A 17,744-nucleotide genomic window follows, 5' to 3' on the forward strand; every position below is an offset into this window, starting at 1 on the left:
AACGGTCGCCGATCCATGCCGGAACGGACTAGCTGCATGCAGTCGACCTGTCACGCCAGTCACGGCCAGGGAGGGAAGATTCAGGAGTCCAACTGCTCCTTTCTTTTTTCCTGTGGTCTGGCTGTCCGCCACCGACATCGCGACATCCCGGGAGAGTTTGAGCTCATGCAAAAAAGCAACGAGTCGTGCACTGATCACTGCGTATTCCTCGTGGCCAAGGAAAAGACGCTGGATCCCGGTGGACGATCAGCAAGGGACAAGCGTCTCAGCGTTCAAAGTGCTGCCATTGATACGAAAGACAAGAAACCTTCAAACTTTCAAAGTCCCAGTCTTCCGTTTGACAGGAAGCTTAAAAAGGCACCGATAATGGGAGTCGAGCTAATTTTCCTGGCTCAAAAAGCGAGCTGGAGCCCTGGGAGGTTGGTGGAATAACCGCGATGATCGAGCCGCTGACATAATCAAGTGATCGATTACTGTAAAGGGTAATTTCTAGCTGCTACATTGCCTAACCAGGCTTAACCTTTGCTGTGCCTCCAGAGAAACTCAGAAGCGGAGCCCATCTGAGTTCTGAGATCGAGGCCACCGGGCTCCAGGTGTTCGCCAGCCAGCCTGAACAATTGACAATCAGCAATCAGCATAAGTAACCACCTCTCGGAAACAAGCCGATATATTGTGCTGCAGCCTGCGAGATTTTTTTCAGCCTGTGCGAATAAGATCGCAAGATGGAGCTTAATTTGATTGTTATGAGTTGATCCATGCGTCGTTCATCGAGTGTTCGTCAGGCTCCGCAGTTCGTATGAAAATGGAACTCTATAGGCCTAGAACAAAACGTGGCTACGGTCTACGGAGTGGATAACTTGAACTCCTCCATTGATCGACATCTTCAGAGGACTCCAGATTGGATACAAAAAGCGAGTGCCCTCTCGGCAATGTTTCTTCATGCCCTAATCCGCATCCACTTCTCGGCTGCGGAATTCGGACTGGAAAGCTTACACGGCAATTCCCAGCAAATCAGGAAGAATATCTCGCTTAGCCTTTTCTACAGTTCAATTTCTGAAGCTTTCAGGTTCCCTGGTTTTATACGGAGTACAGTGGTCGGTCCGAATATATCGTCCCGTGCCACTGTTGGTGCCAACATTAAACAAAGTTAACATTCATAGCTGAAAGCCAAACTCAAACATTGTTCATGATAATCTACAGTGATTGTGCTTCAAAGCCCGAATTAGAGTCAACAAAATTGTTCCAGAACAACCTTAAGAACGCCCGTTGAAGTTTAGATGGGGTTGAGTCTGACGATGAGTCAACGACTTTCCACCAGCGCTTGAACTTTAGAGCAATCATCTTCTTACGCCGAATCACCAACAAAAAAAAGCACGACAGCAGAGCACCAGTATATTAGAAATGCAGCTCAAAGCATCATTGATTCTCTACTCCCTACGTACGGAGAAACTTCTCTAATCAAACAATCATGACTCATAGATAGGTACTTTAGCAAACTAGGGCCCAGAGTTCGAATAATTCCGCTATCTCGGATCTATCTCTGATCGGGGATCAGATCAATAGATGCCGGTCCCAATCTGACGGAACGAACCCGTAGCGTTCCTATCGCATTGCTTTGGGTTAGACACTTTGCATACATACTGTGACGAATACCACCGCGCTTGTTTCAGGATCCTTTAGCCTATAAGATGCTTGCTGTCTTGAAGTGGTTAAACTCAGCTGGGCTATACCTCTACCTTTGCGTTAGTTCGGCGGAATTTTGGGTCTTCAGTTTAAGATTGAGGATATACATATAACTACTGTATATGCCCGAGGTTCTTGAGGGCCAAGGATCATCCACGGTGAATATTCTGGCATTTTGAAGACAGAGTTGGATAGTAGATTGTCCGGAGTGCTTACATCCGCTAGCCAATATATAAATTTTGAACGAATACCTCCCAGACGGGACGCTGCTGGTTGGGACCGTAGAGAATCGGAGGAATACCATACATAACTACAGTATCCTTGACAGCAGCTCGCAAAGGCTGTGGTGGTCAACCGCGTGAACATCTCGAATTCAAGAATGCAACTGACTACGCTTGGGATATCAAACAAAACCAATGCACCTCTCCCATACAATAACCACACCAAACTCCATCCCAAAACGATCAATAACCCACATCACAAACGCCCAAAGTACACAGGACAGAAATAGTCTACCTCAAACATGTCCCAACAACCGCACCCGATACAAACACGTATAGTTCCCACCCCAGTTCGACCGTACCCGTATCACGACCTTATCCACCCTCAGCGCTGGGTGATCGACTACCGCGTTGAGAGGGAAGGATTGCCGGGCTGGCGGCTCGGGATCATCATCATCGGCGCTCGTCAGCCGCCCGTCGTACTCCCACTTGCCTATTCGGAAGAATGACGGACCTAGCAGCGGGTCGTTGGAGTATGCGGTGTGAGGCTCGTTCGGATATGCGTTCTGCAGAGTCGTCATGATGGTTTTGAGGAGCGAGGAAGGGGATGTGTCGTGAGTACCGATGCCGGCGTTGGAAAACGATGAGGAACGGAACCAACTCATTTTCTGGGTGGCTTCTTTGGTTTGGGACATCGGTTTTTGAGGTGAATGCGGCTGCAGCTTGAACTGCGCCCAGAGCTCCATTTCTCGAGGCGCAACACCCGGATTCGTGGATGACCGCGCCGGAATGTGCTCGACAACGATTTCATCTGGCACACCGCGCTGGCCCAGCACAATTGCCAGCTGCGCTTGGCCCGCGTTGCCCGGCGCGCTGCACCAGCAGTCTCCTTCGCCGTCCCATGCCGTGAGCGCGGTCTCTGGAGGATTCGGCCGCGGTATTTGCTGCTGCTGCCTTCGCGTGTCACCGAAGAGGAGCCGTCGAAACAACGTGGGTTTGCGTCCGATACTGGGACTTGTGAGAGTCCGGTCAATGGTGGTGCCGGCACCCAGCGTGAGAAAGTTGACCTTGTGGGTGACCTCCGGCGGTGGTGCAGGTTGAACAGTTGTCACACGTTCGACGTTGTTGCGCTCGTGCTGGAGACGATACACGTCCCACGATATTGTCGACATTTGTCGACCGAGCTTGTCAACCTCGTTGTATAGCTGCTTGAACAAGGCTCCGTCGGATGCATTTTGAGGGTAGTTGAATCCCGGTCGGCTCAATGGAGGAAGTGACGGCAGCTTCCAATCCAGGATGTACGCGCCGATTGCTGATAGAGCTGCCAGAACAGCAACAATAAGAAACCAGTTGATCTGTAATCGTTTCTCAGCGGTGACGAAAGTAACTTGGCGTCGCGCTCTGTCGAACCCATCGAAACTTTGCGTGGAATATGCGCCGGAGTCGCCCTCACTGGCAACTGCAGACCCTTCATCCTCGCCAGTCACTGCAGTCGATATCACCGTTCTTGTCGGTGCCAGCCGGATCGGAGACTTCTTCAGAGGAGAATCCACATTAGAGATATCGTGGACCGTATCATTCCCAAACGTCAACCCCGATAATCGGCGCGGCGGCGCGCTGATGTTCTTTCCCCTGGGCGTCCTCCGATACAACTCCGGGCGCACCCGCTGCACGTCATCATCATGCAGCTGCCGTTCAAGCTCCCAGGATATCGTAGACTCATCGTCGATCGATTCCTCGTCGTTCTCAGCTTCCTGCGCTTCCTGCGCCTCGAGCAGAGGGTAGGTCAGATCTGGCTCGTCCACTGGCGAGCTCTCCTCCGAGGTAAGCACCGAATTCATGACAGGTGCAGTGGGGGACGACGTGCTGGAGGAGATGGTGTGTTCGATAGGTGGTGTCGGGGTGGGTGTGGAGGTGTTGGAATCCTCTGGGACTGCGGAAGGGAACTCGGTTCGTATCAGTACCTGCTTCTTTGTCGGCGAGCCTGCTACACTTGCGGATGCTTCACGGAGAGATTGGTGAAGCTGTCTAGCGTCGGGTGTCTCGCCGTGGCGTATTTCCCACGCTGATGTCTCTGATGGTGACGGGGATCGCGTTAGGAGAGGTTCGTCCACGTTACCCTCGGAATATAATCCGCCTGGTCGATCATCAGCAATTAATGTCAAGACCCCTTGCATTCCGCATGTCGTCCACACACCAGTGCTGTAATCGGAGTTGACTAGCTGAGGGCGCAGCTTCGGGGGCATACTGCACTACCAGCAAGCCAGACACCTCTCACGTATGCTAATATCTCGGTCCTTCAACGCTCTCGTAAACGCGGAAAATTGAGCTGTCATCGATGCTGTCGACGTCTCCGCATCAATTGGCGTAAAATATCCGTTATTCTGGTGAACGCCTGAAATGAACCGCCCCGATCACATGGCCAGTGAAACAATTCACTTTCTTCCACCGGAGTTCTTGCGGTTCTTCACGACGATCGCCCCGCGGCACCGCCAGTCGTCGATGACGCAGTTTTCGGGTTGTTTATGCGGCTCAGTCTGCGGGCTGCATGTACGTGATGGACACGCGGCGTCAGGCCCATGAACTTCCCGGGTAATGATCAGAGGGAGTTATAAAAATCGCGAATCACTGTCGCATTGCGAACAGCGCTTTCTGCCCCGTCTTGAACTGAGCTTCGACACGCGCCCAAAATCAACGCGACTTTGTTTTCTGTGGTCCGTGCGTTCTGCAGATACCTTATTAGGAAGTGGAATTACGTGTATTCTCGATTACAGCAGTTGTCGACGCCAACTCGGCCGCTCCAGACATCCGCAGATGGGCCGCCAGAGTAACTATCGAGGTTCACATTCAATCAACATAATGTACATGTACATCGCGCCATATCTCCTCTGCCGAAATACACGACGGGGCAGACATAACTTCTAACCCCGCAAACCCACTTCAGGCACAGCGGGAACATCTGTAGAACGACGAAAAGGTCTAGCATGTCCAGACGCCGATCATTCCGTCCCTGCGACCCTCTACAAGATAGCCGTCCTTCACCCGCACACGCTCGACAATGGCCGGCGGCGGGCGTTCCGGCTCTGGAGACACGCCGGCACCGCAATCCCAGTGGCGGCCTTCGGCCTTGTCGTAGATCTTGACGACATTCTCCCCTGCGGCGCACGCAATGCGCCGTGAGTCGAACATCATGCTGACAATGGGATTGTCGTATGCAAATGCGTCATGGATGGAGCCCGTGCGAAGATCCCATATCTAGACAATACGTTAGAAACGAACTCAGCCGTATTCTGAGGGGGTCGCATATACATACCCGGACACTTCGATCTAAACTGCCAGTAACCAAGTGGACATCGTCGAACTGCAGTGCCGTGATCGGGCCCGTATGTCCGACCAGGCTGCGATGGACTTGCCCGCTACGGAGATCCCACAACCGGATGATACCGTCGGCAGTGCCACATGCGAGCGCCGCGTCAAAACACTGCAGCGCTCCGACAAAGTCCGCAGACGCGTCGGGATGGCGAGCCGTTCGGCGCCAAGCGGAGGAAGTACCAGTGGAGATGGTAGCAGAAGCCTGTGCCGCTGCCCACAGGACGTCCAGCGTCTGCACGCAGCGTCCCTTGACGAGATCCCATTGCCGCAAGGTCTTATCGGCAGACCCAGAGATGAGGGTGTCGCCGCGGAAATGCAACGCAGTGATTTCGTCGACGTGCGCCTCGAGAGTAAAGATTTCGCAATCTTCCATGGCCGAGGCATTCTGAGGCGGGGTAGCGTCTTCAGAATCTCCCTCATCCTCCTCAGACTCAGTTTTGTTGATACGATTGCTTCTATGATACACCGGACGAGCCTGGTTCAGGTCCCAAAGACGGATCGATGCATCCATGGACCCGGTCGCGACGATGTTGTCTTCGACTTGCAGACATCGAACAGAGGCGTGGTGTCCCTCCAAAAACCCGATACAACGGCCAGCGTTGAGATCCCACACACGGACTGTGTCGTCTAGGGCGGCACTGACCATGGTCCCGAAGGGGACATCAAAGTCAAGAGCCGTGATGATATCATTATGTGCCTGAAACTCCTGAATCGCCGTTCCAGGCTCGAAATGTTCATGCCGAATCGGCAAAGAGCGTCCTATTATCATGAGCATATGTTGTAAGTAAGGCAACGGACAAGAAGCTTACGTAGTGTTCTGTGCTTTTTACCTCTCGGCGACGGCAACTTTCTATAAATGGATTCCGACATAAACGACTCATCCGGAGCAGTATGTTCGGACGATGGTTCGTCTGTAGCCGGGGACTGAGGTGTTCGCTGAGCCTGGGCCTCTTCTTCTTCGTCTTGCATGTCCTCTATCTTGCGCTCTAACTCAACCACTGGCAACGCGATCAGTAGTTTTCAGGCAAAGACATGCAGCTTCCACTCACACTCATGCTCAAGCTCGGCTTCGTCTATCTCCAACTCGGCCAGCCGATCCAGAACAATTTTGCGCATTGCTTGCAGGTTCGCAATCTTGTTGTCAATCTCCTTAATCTCCGCGCTACACATGTTTTTCCGCACACCCATCATCTCCAAGCGGCGACTGAGCCGGTCTCGCTCCTCCTTTAGGTCCGCCGACGTCGACGGCAGAGCCTTGGCCGGCTCGGGACCACCGATCAATTTCTTCGATTTCGAGCTACGCCGACGATGCGATTTGCGGTCATCCTCTGATTCGGGAAGTGACGCTTGGAAACCTTGAAACAGGGAATAGGTGCTCGTATCCTCGGGAATGTTCTGGAGCAGCTCGTCGGGCACGGACGCAATGGCGCGCGACTGAATCTCCGCCGTCGACAGCTTCGACCGCACGAGGTCCGTCGGAGTGGTCTGCGCGAGCGAAAAGATCCGTCGCTGCACCGTTGGCTTGCGCAGCTCACGATGGATCTCGTTCAGGGCATCCTGGTACCCTCGATCAGAGGAGCTGGGCCCCATAAGCTGAGTCGCGGTTGAGGTGACTTTCCGTCCAAAGGCCTCTAGCTGGCGAGTCTATAACGGAGAGAGGTCATTACGTCAGTACATATTGTCGTCGCGGGCCGAATGGGAGAAGTGAGCACGCGAGCAAGGTACCGTCAATCCAGTTCCCAGGACGGAATCCGCCGCAGAAGCCCTGGACGGGGACTCATCTCGGCCATACTCCTCCATCGGGCGGGCCGAGAATCAAAGACCGAGCGTCTGGGATCCAGCAGCAGAGACTGCAATCGAGGAGTTGAGAAGCGATGTCATAACATGTGCTAAAGTTGATCACTTGGACAAGCTTGAGGTTTTTGCAGTAGCCGATACGATACGGTAATACCGAGTGTATTATTATGTAATTTTACGAAACTTGATTTGTCGCAGATTTGCATTTGCGGGTATCCTCGGGCACAAATACCTTCTGAATACGGTACTGTAATGATATCATTGACTTGAACTTTATTTTATGCAGTTTCACTGGAGGAACTCCGCTGAGGGGAGGAGTTGGACAGCTGAACGGATCGGACATCGGAGCATGGAGCCGCAAGATTCCGTTCCTGGAGTGTACTCTATGATTTCTGAGAGCCGACGGTGATTGCCGGTGTGTCTACGTGCGGGTATGGGACTGGACCTGAAATGTTCATCTCTTTTATAGGGCATTACTCGTATACAAAAGCAATTGACCTCCAACTACAAATAGCATTGGGCACGTAACTCTCACTCAAGAACCTCCATTTCAGCTAGATCTTCGCTGCTCTGACTCAACGGACACCATGGACGGTTTGATCGACTTGTCCGATCCGGCCAAGGCGCTGGACCTGCAAAACATCCGCTTTCAATTACTGTAAGCCCATCCGGTCCTCCGGGCTTCGCTCGGACAGCACTCTGTGGCTGACCATGGGTTGTGGAATAGTCGCCTCGAGGACACGATCACGTTCCATCTTATCGAGCGTGTCCAGTTCCCGCTAAACCGCACCGTCTACACCCCCGGTGGGGTGGAGATTCCCGGCAGCGACCTCAGCCTGATGGACTACTTGCTGCGGGAGCAGGAACGCCTTCAGTCACGCGTCCGCCGTTACCAGTCTCCCGATGAGCACCCTTTCTTCCCAGATGCGCTGGAGACGCCTATTCTCCAGCCGCTCGAATACCCCAAGATCCTGCACGACAACGATGTGAACCTCAACCCCCTCATCAAGCAGAAATACGTCGAGCAGATCCTCCCCGCGGCGTGCAAGACCGATCAGACCGATCGCGGCGAAACAAAGGAGCATTACGGGTCAACTGCGACGGCGGATGTCAACGTGCTGCAGGCGCTGTCCCGCCGTATCCATTTCGGCAAGTTTGTCGCAGAGTCCAAGTTCCGGCAAGATCCAGAGAAGTTTGTGGCGTTGATCAAGGCCAAGGACCGGAAGGGAATTGAGGCCGCCATCACAAATAGTAAGGTCGAGCAGGAGGTGCTCGACCGGCTCCGTGTCAAGGCGGAGATATATGGGAAGGACCCTGTCATGCAGAATCTTCCAAACAAGCTCAATGTTGAGGCGGTGGTGAACATGTACAAGGTAAGCATAGGAGCTTTTTGAGAAGATTTGGCTACTAATGAACAATAGGATGTGGTTATTCCCATTACAAAGGAAGTGGAAGTTGAGTATCTGTTACAACGGTTAAAGGGCACCGAGTGGGAATAGACGAGCAAAGGGTGATTCACAGCATAATTTTCGGAGTTACGAGCTATGTGGGCGGTGACTACAGGACTGGGATGAGAGCATATGTACATCATGCATTATAAATAGAGACGTTTCTCTATGCCGGGGGTTTAAACACATCACTCATTTCCTTGACAGCGTCTTCAAATTTCGAGGCGTCAATCAGAATCAGACTCCCTTGAGGCCTGATCCCGAGATCTTGGAACGCGCGCTTTGAGTCTGACAACCCTTCATCTTGCTTAATCGTATAGTCGAACGAAGAGAAACACAGCGCATGCCGCTCGAGGATCTCATCCTCTGGATGAAAGTAGAAACGCTCGGAACTGGCCGACTTCTTCTTTTGCTTTTTCTGCGGCCGGGACTCCTGCATGTCGAGCTTGGATTCGACTTCTTGGTACGTCTTGGAGATGATGAGATAATGAGTGAACTCATAGGGCTCTTTATCTTCCAGTGCCCATTGAATTTCTTCCTGCAGCATGGTGTACATGGGCGGTACGACCGCTGGGGGGACATTGATCAGCCGTTCGGTGAGAATGAGACCGATCGGGGGAATATCGTAGTTTGGTCTAGAGAGAAGGTCCGATAGCGGCGAGAGCGACGATCTCGATGAGGAGACTTTCTGCAGATATTGAATGACTTGCTTCATGGCGGGTTTATCCTAAAGTTTTACATCCGTCAGCCGGACCCAACAGAAAAGTGAAGGCAAAAGGGACCACTGAGAATGTACCTTGTGTTCCTTCAAATTCAACACCGTCAAAAACGCGTACGGGTCTGTCTCATTTCCATCAACCTTGACCGTCGATCCCAACAACGGCTGCGCCAAAATCATATCCGCCAGCGCGGAGAGATCGAACAACTGCGCATCGACATCAAACAGTTGGCGAAGCAGAATTTTCAGCCCATGAAAATCATATTCCGGCTGCGGATCGAACCATTCGAAATCGACATTGATCGTGTCCATCTCACTACTGCTGTCCGAGTCCTGTTGGCTTTCAATCAGCTCCAATTGGCCGTGTAGGTCAGCAAGCAGCAACGCACATCCCCGCTGTCTTCCGCACCCTGGCGGCGGGTAACGTCTGTCATGGCGACATCGTCGTCGCCATCTTTGATCTCTTTACGCTTGCCCATTTTGTCAAGCAGCGCCTCTCGGTTTATCAGAATTTTGTCTTGATTCTCAATTCCATGTCTGCCAGTTGTCGAGAAAAAATGCGCCAAGCCTTATCGCCGTCCCTCGCTAATCCCAGTTCGGTAACTACAATGTTTATCTTATCTACTTGAATCTTATCGATAACAGTGATGTTGGTGATGTCAAACGCCTCCTAGAGCTGCTGGGGTTGATGAAACCACATGGCAGATCAATTGGGCAAGAACTTGTCTGCCGCGGCATTATGCATCGTTGTAGTGTACTAGATGATGTACTGGTCTCTTGGGACGATCATTCTCTCTGGCAGCGGATACCAACCAGACCCACGCTATGAAGTCATCAGTTCGTCATGGCTCTCTAAGAGAGAGAGAGAGAGAGAAACCAATATAATCAGCTTTCCAGAACCGAATCTCAAAAGAAATCTTCATTTGAGATCACATTGAATAACAAAGATACATAAATTCAACCAAAATGACCGACATCAGAGCCTCCGGAGCCGCCTCTTCCAACGTCGGTAGCCGACAACTCTACGAGGCTGGGGACCAGCGCACCACGTCTCGCCACGAGAAGAACACGCGCCAGCGCTACAAGGAGGGAGAGCCGGGAAGTCTTCAACCTGACGATACTTGTGAGTCACACAATGCACAAAAATCTGCCAAAAGGCAGAAAACTAATCCGCTGTTGCAGTGGATAAGCAAGGCATTGCCAACAGGCTAAGTCAGGAGCCACAACGGCGGCGAAGAGGGGACGGGAAGTATGATGCTGAAGCGGAGTTGAGCAAGATGGATCCTACGGCGCCGGTATGTTGAGCATTCGATCATTAAGCGGCGGATTGGCGCTGATCCACGCATTACAGGCCAGACTGCATGGCAACGCCCCCTCGAGGGGAGCCCAGATCGATGCCGATCTCCAACATGAAGATGAGCTGAGACTTCAAGAGAAAGGAATTAAATGATTCCGTAGCCTCTTGACATGACCATACGTATTTTGTGGTTGTATTGTGCTGTACAAACAGATTAACATATAAACATTAAATCATGCTCAGGTTCCAGACCCGAACTCATCCGTATACGGCCGTTACAATACATACATCAAAATCAAAGACTATGGAGAGGCAGATTTCCCGCCAGTAAAATTCCCGTAAACCTTGTCCCAGTGCTGCCGAGCAATCTTGCAGACGTCTCGCATCTCCTGTAAGAGTTTCACTGTCTTCCGCAGGTGGCAAGCTGCCCATTTGACCTCCTCCCAGTATGTGCGTTCCGCGTCATATCCGAATCGCTTTACCACAGCTGGAGGGCTCGTCCATTGCCGGCTGGGGTTCTCCAGCGGGACCTCCCATTTATAGCTGTAGATGCCGTCCCGCGGATCGAATTTCGGGAAGCTTGAATGGATGAAGGCAATCCGTGGGTTTCCGCCCACTCTGCGATTCCTGTAACGTCTGGGTTTGCCTTTGTAGAAATCAGCAATTGCATCGGATTGGGCAATGGCGGTGGCATTATCGCTGTCATGGCGGAGAAGCTGAGGGTGTGTCTGGACAACATAGAATGGTTCGCCAAGGGCTGACGCCGCGAGAGGGAAGATCTCCTTGTCATCATCCCCTAACGCCCCCTGTCGCAGCAACGTAAAGTAATGCGACGGTCCATGGTAGTCATAGTATGCAGCAAGAAGCGAGGTTAAAAAATGCGTTCGCTTCGAAATTAACAGAACGCTAGTGTCCGAAGATGGACGCGACATCACTGATGGCTCCTTCTGTTGCGATATCTTAAAATACAGAGGCGATGTGGTCGAAACCCAAAGATCAGGCCAAATGACCAGGCCTTTCGACTTGAATGGGTCGGCAGTGAAGAAATCGTCCACGTTATGTAGGGGAAAGCAGTCTGCATCCATCCAGAGAACGTCTTCGAATGAAGAGAAAATCACCGCTAGAGTCCTGAACATGCGGTCATACTTGGCACCGTCTGACTGTGGAGACTCGCTTTTGCCCTTGGGATTAAGCAGATCCGACAGCACGACGCATTTCGCATTGTATTTCGGGAGGACCTTTTCACAGAGATGGGGTTCGTACTCGTCGGCATCTTTGATGAACGCTTCGACCGGCAGCTTGGAACCACTCCGACGCAGCATGCGAAGTTGCAAGAGGAACAACGGGAAGTAGGCGCCACCGGCCCTGGTCACGATGCCGCGCGTGCCAGGAGTGTGGATTGGTTGCAGATCCTCTGAGTGCTTTGTTTCGTTTACGAACTGCGCATGCGCCTGCTTCATCGCCTTGACATGCGTCTCCGGCGCCTCCACCAACTGCGGCCACTCATCGCATGAAACGGCGTCTTCGAATAGGATCGGCTCTGCATCCTTGCTGCGTTTCGGAGATGGACAATCCGGCGTGTGGCGGTCGAGAACGTCGTAAAAGGTTTTCCAAAAGGCGATTTGGCGGCCGCGGAACGGATCGACGGGGGACTCGGTGTAGTGCGCCGCATAGAAGCGATTCGGCGGCCTCGAGTAGAGGTAAATGGAACTGCTGATAAAGAAGAGTGCAGCAAGGGTAAATCCGAGCGCACGCAGGGTCTTTAAGCGCTCAAATGTTGTCATTGTTGATTTTGTCTAGTAGGCGCCTCAGCTCGCCTGACACCACAATGAGGAGACTGGTCGAAGCATTGCTGTGTGTATTGATCGGTATGGGTAGTATCAACCGCGTGGTGCCTGTGGCGGGCGAAAAGGAGACTGCATGGGGCGGCGCTTAACAGAAATCGTGGATCAAATTAAGCGTTCCAGACAACAGGAGACTGTCAACTGGACTGGCTCGGGGAAGGGGCGGAATCCAGAGCGATCCAGAATCCGTGGTTCCCATCGGCCAGTCTCACGAAGCCTTCAGAGCCGACAGCCCTGGCATGATAATTGGACCGAGTACGGAGTACTCCGGTAGGCTTATCATACTACAAATGTGAGATTCGCATCTAGACTTCAGCGCACTGTCCCCCGTTTCTTTTCTGCAAGGAACCTTACAACAGGGGGAGAATGACAGACCCGTGTTTCTATTCGGCTGTTCCTGATGTACTTATGGAGTATTATTTACCTTTTTGAGTTTAGTCTACGAACATTCTGTCTTCCGATTGGGTCCAGATCGAGCACTCGATATCACGATCCCATTGATTATGTACTCCGTACCGAGGCTTCAAGGAAGTTCAAACGTGCTAAATAATTCTATTCAGGAGTGCACGAACGAGTAAAGTCTTCTGATTATCTATCAAATCGGTCGACCCTTGAGGCTGCAGCAGACCCACAGTCGGAAATTACTTTTCCCCGACCTTAGGACAAGCAGTATATAATATGAATACCACAATGACTAGTAGATTTCGACAGCTTCAGTTCCAACGAGCCATCAAGGTCATGGAGTAAGAGACTCCCTTCAGAACAGCGGAGTACTCGTACCGGCGGCTGTCGCTCGGTAAGCTCTCCCTGGTGTATTGTCCAAGAGTCGAGCCATAGGACCCATCCCAACATGTGTAATGTATCGCACGGAGTGAGAGGGGTCAGATTTTTTTTTTTTTTGCAGCCGCATTCGGAGTAATTCTAGTGCTCGGTCTTGTATGAACCGTCACTAGAGTCTCGAGATGAAGCCATCAATGATCTGGTGGACATGGCGTAGTGAAACGAACCGCTCAGCGCCCAACAGCTTTGTATCTCTCGCGAGCGAGTCCACCCTCTGCGCCTTCAACACCGTAGCCCTCGCCAATCTCGCCAACAATCCTTGCCGGTGCACCGCCGACGACGCAGAAACTCGGCACCACCATCATTGGCGGAACAACAGCGCCATCCAGCACAACCGCGAAATCCTTGATGATTGCCATGTTGCCAATGACCGCATCCCGACCAATATGGACGTGATTCCCAACACTCGCAGCTTCGACAACAGCTCTCTCGCCGACGAAAACATGGTCGCCCATCTTCAGAGGATAAAACATGTGCACTCCGCGCTGAAGACGCGATGGGGGACGTATAATGGCTTGCTTGGAGATGTACGTGTATCGACCGATGTTGATAGCAATCGAATTGGCTCCCGAGGAGCTCGTAGACTGTGTCGTTCCCTCAGCGCCATCGCCTTTCTTTTCCGGTTGTTGCAGGCGGAAGAGGTCACCCCGAATAACGGCCTCCGCCTGAATGACTGTTTTGCCGCCGAGAATGATATGTTGCGTGCCGTGAATTAGACTGCGGCGAGAGATTTTGTTGCCAGTGTCCTGTGAGGAGTATAAGATATATATTCCAACAGACGGAAGTTTGCGAGGCTACTAGGTGATACTGACGGTCTCGATGTATTCTCCCTTGGCCGGTTTGGGAGGCATGACGGTAACTTCGTTGCTACGCCACCTCTATCAGAAAACCGTGAGTCGCAGTTTGGTGGCAACTGCTGGCGCAAAGCTGACTGACAGACTTTGCGCTGTTAGGAGTTCAAGGACCCAGCTCAATGGGTTCAGTTGTTAACATTAGTTTTCCTTTGGGCGTCGCTCCTGGAAGTCTCCATGTGCCTATCTTCACGTGACTCCAAGCGATAAGATAACGATAAACCACGGGCCATGGTCATCTGTTGCACATTCCCTCTGCAACTACGAGGCGACCACGAGGTTCTTTCTGCTTAACCATAGTGGCATGCAGGTCCGGTACTTCAATCAAAAGCTCGATTCCGACATTCCATTCTCAAACCCTTCCTAACAATAGAAGAGAGTATTGAATCATGAATATGGTTTCATTTATCCAGTCCTCTTAGGAATACTCGTGATATTTCCTTGAGAGCATCTGGAGAGCTCTACTCTCCAAAGCCACGTGTGATGCTCTCAAAACGATGAGAGAAAAATACGGAGGCCTACATCGATGTTTTATGTCAACCTCACTGGAGCAAGTCGAACAAAAATCCAAGTATCAGCCTGCATGTCAACTGTGACACTATGGCGACGAGTTTCGCCCTCGATCATGATAAGAGAGCGGGGATATTTGAAAGTGCCAATACCTAGGTATCTTGCTACAATCACATTGTTGAGTGCATATGAAATAGCCATCAATGACCTATTAGTAACTTTGCCGCGAGCAAGAGGCTGCTAACGTTGGTAAGATTGTGAGTCCTTTACCTGCGATCATCCGACTGCAGGCCAGTTCATGTAGCAGAGCACTGCTTGTGCCCAGTAAGTGAGAGACGAGTGCATATAATCCGAAGAGAAGCTGGCGCGGACGATAAATATGCAATCAGGACATTTCTATGTAAGATCGCAAGATGTATCAGCCGACTCGAGTTTTCAAAGAGCATAGAACTGAAACGCAATACAGTTCTTTGCAACCTTGCCTTGAAAGCTTTAGAGCATCCCAAGTTGCGTTGAAGTGCTGAACACCTATATCAGTTCTATCATGTAGAAGTCAGAATATTCAGCTTGTCAGAGATTCGTAACAACCAACAAGAGAGACACCAGCGAGTGTCAAGACATGATTTTTGTCAGGGTTGAATAAAAATCCGCGATCGTAGCAGAGAGCAAAAGCTCCCAGTCTGATCGTACTCAGACTGGATCCGACTCAGCGTTCGATCACAGCAGGTAAGCACCAACCAGCAGGGCAGCACCGGCCGCGGAAAATAAGTTGGCTTTGGTGAGAGGAGCGACATCTCCATCATCACCATCGTCACCATTGTTGTTGTCATCGTCCTCGTCATCATTATCATCATCCGAGGATGAATCGCTCGAGGAACCGATCAAAGACTCGTCCCCACTCCTGACAGGTCCAGATCCTTAATGCCAGTCAGATTTCCACAAGTCCAAATTCACGTTGCACCAGCCTAGCTGTAGAGCAAGTTGACATACCTTTGAAAACATCCGGGCAAAGCGAGTCTAGACCGGGAAATTCCGTCCCATTAGGCATACTATCACCTGGGTCGAAGCTAGAAATGTCGCATCTATCAATCTCGCAGTCCAGCAACCCGTCCATAACGTCGCTGGAGAAGTCAACGTCTATGAATTTCTGACAAATGCAATTGATGGTGTCTTCATCGCGGCTTGAGACCGCATTTTCGCCACAGTCACCACCGAGAGCGTTTTCGTAGGAGTCCTTCAAGCATTCGGCGACGCACGACGGGGAGAACGAATCGTCAATCCAATCAGCAAAGGAACTCGGAGTGCTCTGGCTCAGAGCAGACGAGGCTAGAAGGTTAAGGGTAGCGGTGACAATCAGAAAGAATCGCATTTTGAGAATGGAAATACAGAAACAAACAGCACTCAGGCAGTTGAGGATTGGTTTGAACAAAAAGAACGTCACTTGAGAAATGCGCGCTGAGGTTGAAGAATAGGGGGAAAGAATCTGCATTGAGTCACGGCAGATCTGCGTTTTATAACTACTGCCTTCGTTGTCAGTGTTCTACCTATAAGTACACAGTGTGCAATGCAGCAAGCTGGAAGACAAGATGCAGGACCCATCTAATCATAGGCTAAGATATGAGTAACGACTCAGATTTAGATGGTTGGACGACATTCATGGGGTATGTACCCTCATGTTGACAAATACCATCATTAGTTCGCATTAATTGGTTGGCATCTTCAAGCTGTTCGCAAGCCAAGCTGGTGGGAGATCGACATCGCCGTCCCATCACCCTTGAGGAATATGCGAAACGTTGCATCAATCATCAAAATCTCAGCACTCTACAATATTCCGTGATTGGTCAAAGGAATGAATGAACAGAGAACACAAGCGAGTACTCTCAAACACATCCCAGATGTGCTACTCTGTGCCGAACAACCAGGGAAGGGGAACCTAGTGGCAGCTTTAAAGTATTTGTAATATCGGGGCGAATGATCAGCTTGACACTTAACGCTACTTCAGGGACTCATTTCTCGATTGGGATACAGCCATTTCGACTAGAATTTTCGATGGGCTTGATTTCCATCCAATACGAGTTAAGGGTTCTGGAGAAAATGAAGCCGCTATGACCATATGATTCATTTGATTTTATTGAAGCTAGCTTGGCAAGACACTAGTGCATGTAAGGTCGAGTACATATTGATGAGTTCTGATATAGAATCTGCCAATACCCAAGGATATGAACGCCGAATGAATTCCAGGAACTCAAATCTCTTCGTTTCAATGCCGGCTAGTCGAAAGGAAGAACTCGACCTTTGACTGACGTCCTTCTGTCTTCTGCGCAAAGCTCACGCGGACGTGCCTTGCGGATTGTTTACTAGTATTGAGTTCCGATCGGACTGGTACCTAGCGGTCCTGTAATCTCCGAGGGCAATATATCGTACTGCTTCTAGAATCTTGAAATACTTCAATATTTCTGTCAAAGTTGACACAGCTGTCTGCTTCCTTAACCTCAATGGGTACTCAGGACAAAAAATTGTTTTCACTTCCAAGAAAACGGAGCGCCTCCGAAGCGAGAGGTGAAAGCGGCATGTCCATAATTGCTCAAAGTATTGGAATAGAACTGGAACGTGCTGACTCGTGCAAAAAGAGGGCGATATACGACGGTGTTCGCAAAACACGATGCTGCGGTATCAATTCTAGGGCTAGGCTTAGGGCTTTCTGTCAGGCCCCTAATAGCAGATGCTCTCTTCATGTTATGCCCGAGCTTCGTTCAAATCCTTTCTGCTGACTATGCTGAGTATTGTCGATTTTCTCGAAGGCCAGGCACATTTCTCGCTCTCTATCCAGTCAGAGGACACGGTTTTGGCATGTTAACGGACCCCAACCATAGAACTTTCCCGAACAGCTTAGGACCCAGGATTTTCATGTTTCTTGCACGACTTGTTGACCTTTTACTCGAGATGGAGAAATATTTCAATCGAAACGTCTACGATGCAAGGCCACAGGCGTATCGGTCATTCAACAAAGCATAGAACCTTGACTCACTACAGTACTCCGTGGTCATGATTGGATCGAACACTTTCTAGAACTAATGTAGTGTAGTGAAACTCATAATTAGCAGTACAGTAATAGATTGGGAATAATTCGTTTGTTATAGACTCGTAACTATCGACGATGCGT

General features: G+C 50.8%; 8 protein-coding genes across 8 annotated transcripts; 2 read left to right on the top strand and 6 right to left on the bottom strand.

Moving 5' to 3' along the window:
• Positions 1 to 2,200: 2,200 nt before the first annotated feature.
• On the bottom strand, positions 2,201 to 4,150 carry VTN49DRAFT_1130 (uncharacterized protein; the record flags this gene model as incomplete). The annotated part of the gene is made up of 2 exons (XM_069408712.1): positions 2,201 to 4,041; positions 4,102 to 4,150. The coding sequence occupies 2 exons, from the start codon at positions 4,148 to 4,150 to the stop codon at positions 2,201 to 2,203; spliced, it is 1,890 nt and encodes a 629-aa protein (XP_069270170.1).
• Positions 4,151 to 4,883: 733 nt separating this feature from the next.
• VTN49DRAFT_1131 (uncharacterized protein) lies at positions 4,884 to 7,076 on the bottom strand (the record flags this gene model as incomplete). Its single annotated transcript, XM_069408713.1, has 5 exons — positions 4,884 to 5,159; positions 5,218 to 6,035; positions 6,086 to 6,274; positions 6,326 to 6,920; positions 7,002 to 7,076. 5 exons carry the CDS (start codon positions 7,074 to 7,076, stop codon positions 4,884 to 4,886), a joined length of 1,953 nt encoding a protein of 650 aa, XP_069270171.1.
• A 584-nt stretch (positions 7,077 to 7,660) lies between these two features.
• Positions 7,661 to 8,572, top strand: VTN49DRAFT_1132 (uncharacterized protein; the record flags this gene model as incomplete). The annotated part of the gene is made up of 3 exons (XM_069408714.1): positions 7,661 to 7,731; positions 7,801 to 8,446; positions 8,495 to 8,572. 3 exons carry the CDS (start codon positions 7,661 to 7,663, stop codon positions 8,570 to 8,572), a joined length of 795 nt encoding a protein of 264 aa, XP_069270172.1.
• A 115-nt stretch (positions 8,573 to 8,687) lies between these two features.
• Positions 8,688 to 9,718, bottom strand: VTN49DRAFT_1133 (uncharacterized protein; the record flags this gene model as incomplete). Its single annotated transcript, XM_069408715.1, has 3 exons — positions 8,688 to 9,248; positions 9,318 to 9,572; positions 9,629 to 9,718. The coding sequence occupies 3 exons, from the start codon at positions 9,716 to 9,718 to the stop codon at positions 8,688 to 8,690; spliced, it is 906 nt and encodes a 301-aa protein (XP_069270173.1).
• A 487-nt stretch (positions 9,719 to 10,205) lies between these two features.
• On the top strand, positions 10,206 to 10,689 carry VTN49DRAFT_1134 (uncharacterized protein; the record flags this gene model as incomplete). The annotated part of the gene is made up of 3 exons (XM_069408716.1): positions 10,206 to 10,362; positions 10,422 to 10,534; positions 10,591 to 10,689. The coding sequence occupies 3 exons, from the start codon at positions 10,206 to 10,208 to the stop codon at positions 10,687 to 10,689; spliced, it is 369 nt and encodes a 122-aa protein (XP_069270174.1).
• Positions 10,690 to 10,838: 149 nt separating this feature from the next.
• On the bottom strand, positions 10,839 to 12,320 carry VTN49DRAFT_1135 (uncharacterized protein; the record flags this gene model as incomplete). Its single annotated transcript, XM_069408717.1, has 1 exon — positions 10,839 to 12,320. The coding sequence occupies one exon, from the start codon at positions 12,318 to 12,320 to the stop codon at positions 10,839 to 10,841; it is 1,482 nt and encodes a 493-aa protein (XP_069270175.1).
• A 1,070-nt stretch (positions 12,321 to 13,390) lies between these two features.
• On the bottom strand, positions 13,391 to 14,071 carry VTN49DRAFT_1136 (uncharacterized protein; the record flags this gene model as incomplete). Its single annotated transcript, XM_069408718.1, has 2 exons — positions 13,391 to 13,966; positions 14,033 to 14,071. The coding sequence occupies 2 exons, from the start codon at positions 14,069 to 14,071 to the stop codon at positions 13,391 to 13,393; spliced, it is 615 nt and encodes a 204-aa protein (XP_069270176.1).
• Positions 14,072 to 15,298: 1,227 nt separating this feature from the next.
• On the bottom strand, positions 15,299 to 15,950 carry VTN49DRAFT_1137 (uncharacterized protein; the record flags this gene model as incomplete). Its single annotated transcript, XM_069408719.1, has 2 exons — positions 15,299 to 15,498; positions 15,572 to 15,950. The coding sequence occupies 2 exons, from the start codon at positions 15,948 to 15,950 to the stop codon at positions 15,299 to 15,301; spliced, it is 579 nt and encodes a 192-aa protein (XP_069270177.1).
• Positions 15,951 to 17,744: the final 1,794 nt, after the last annotated feature.

This window comes from Thermomyces lanuginosus (assembly GCF_041956635.1).
Source record: "Thermomyces lanuginosus strain ATCC 200065 unplaced genomic scaffold VTN49scaffold_22, whole genome shotgun sequence".
Classification (NCBI taxonomy): domain Eukaryota; kingdom Fungi; phylum Ascomycota; class Eurotiomycetes; order Eurotiales; family Trichocomaceae; genus Thermomyces; species Thermomyces lanuginosus.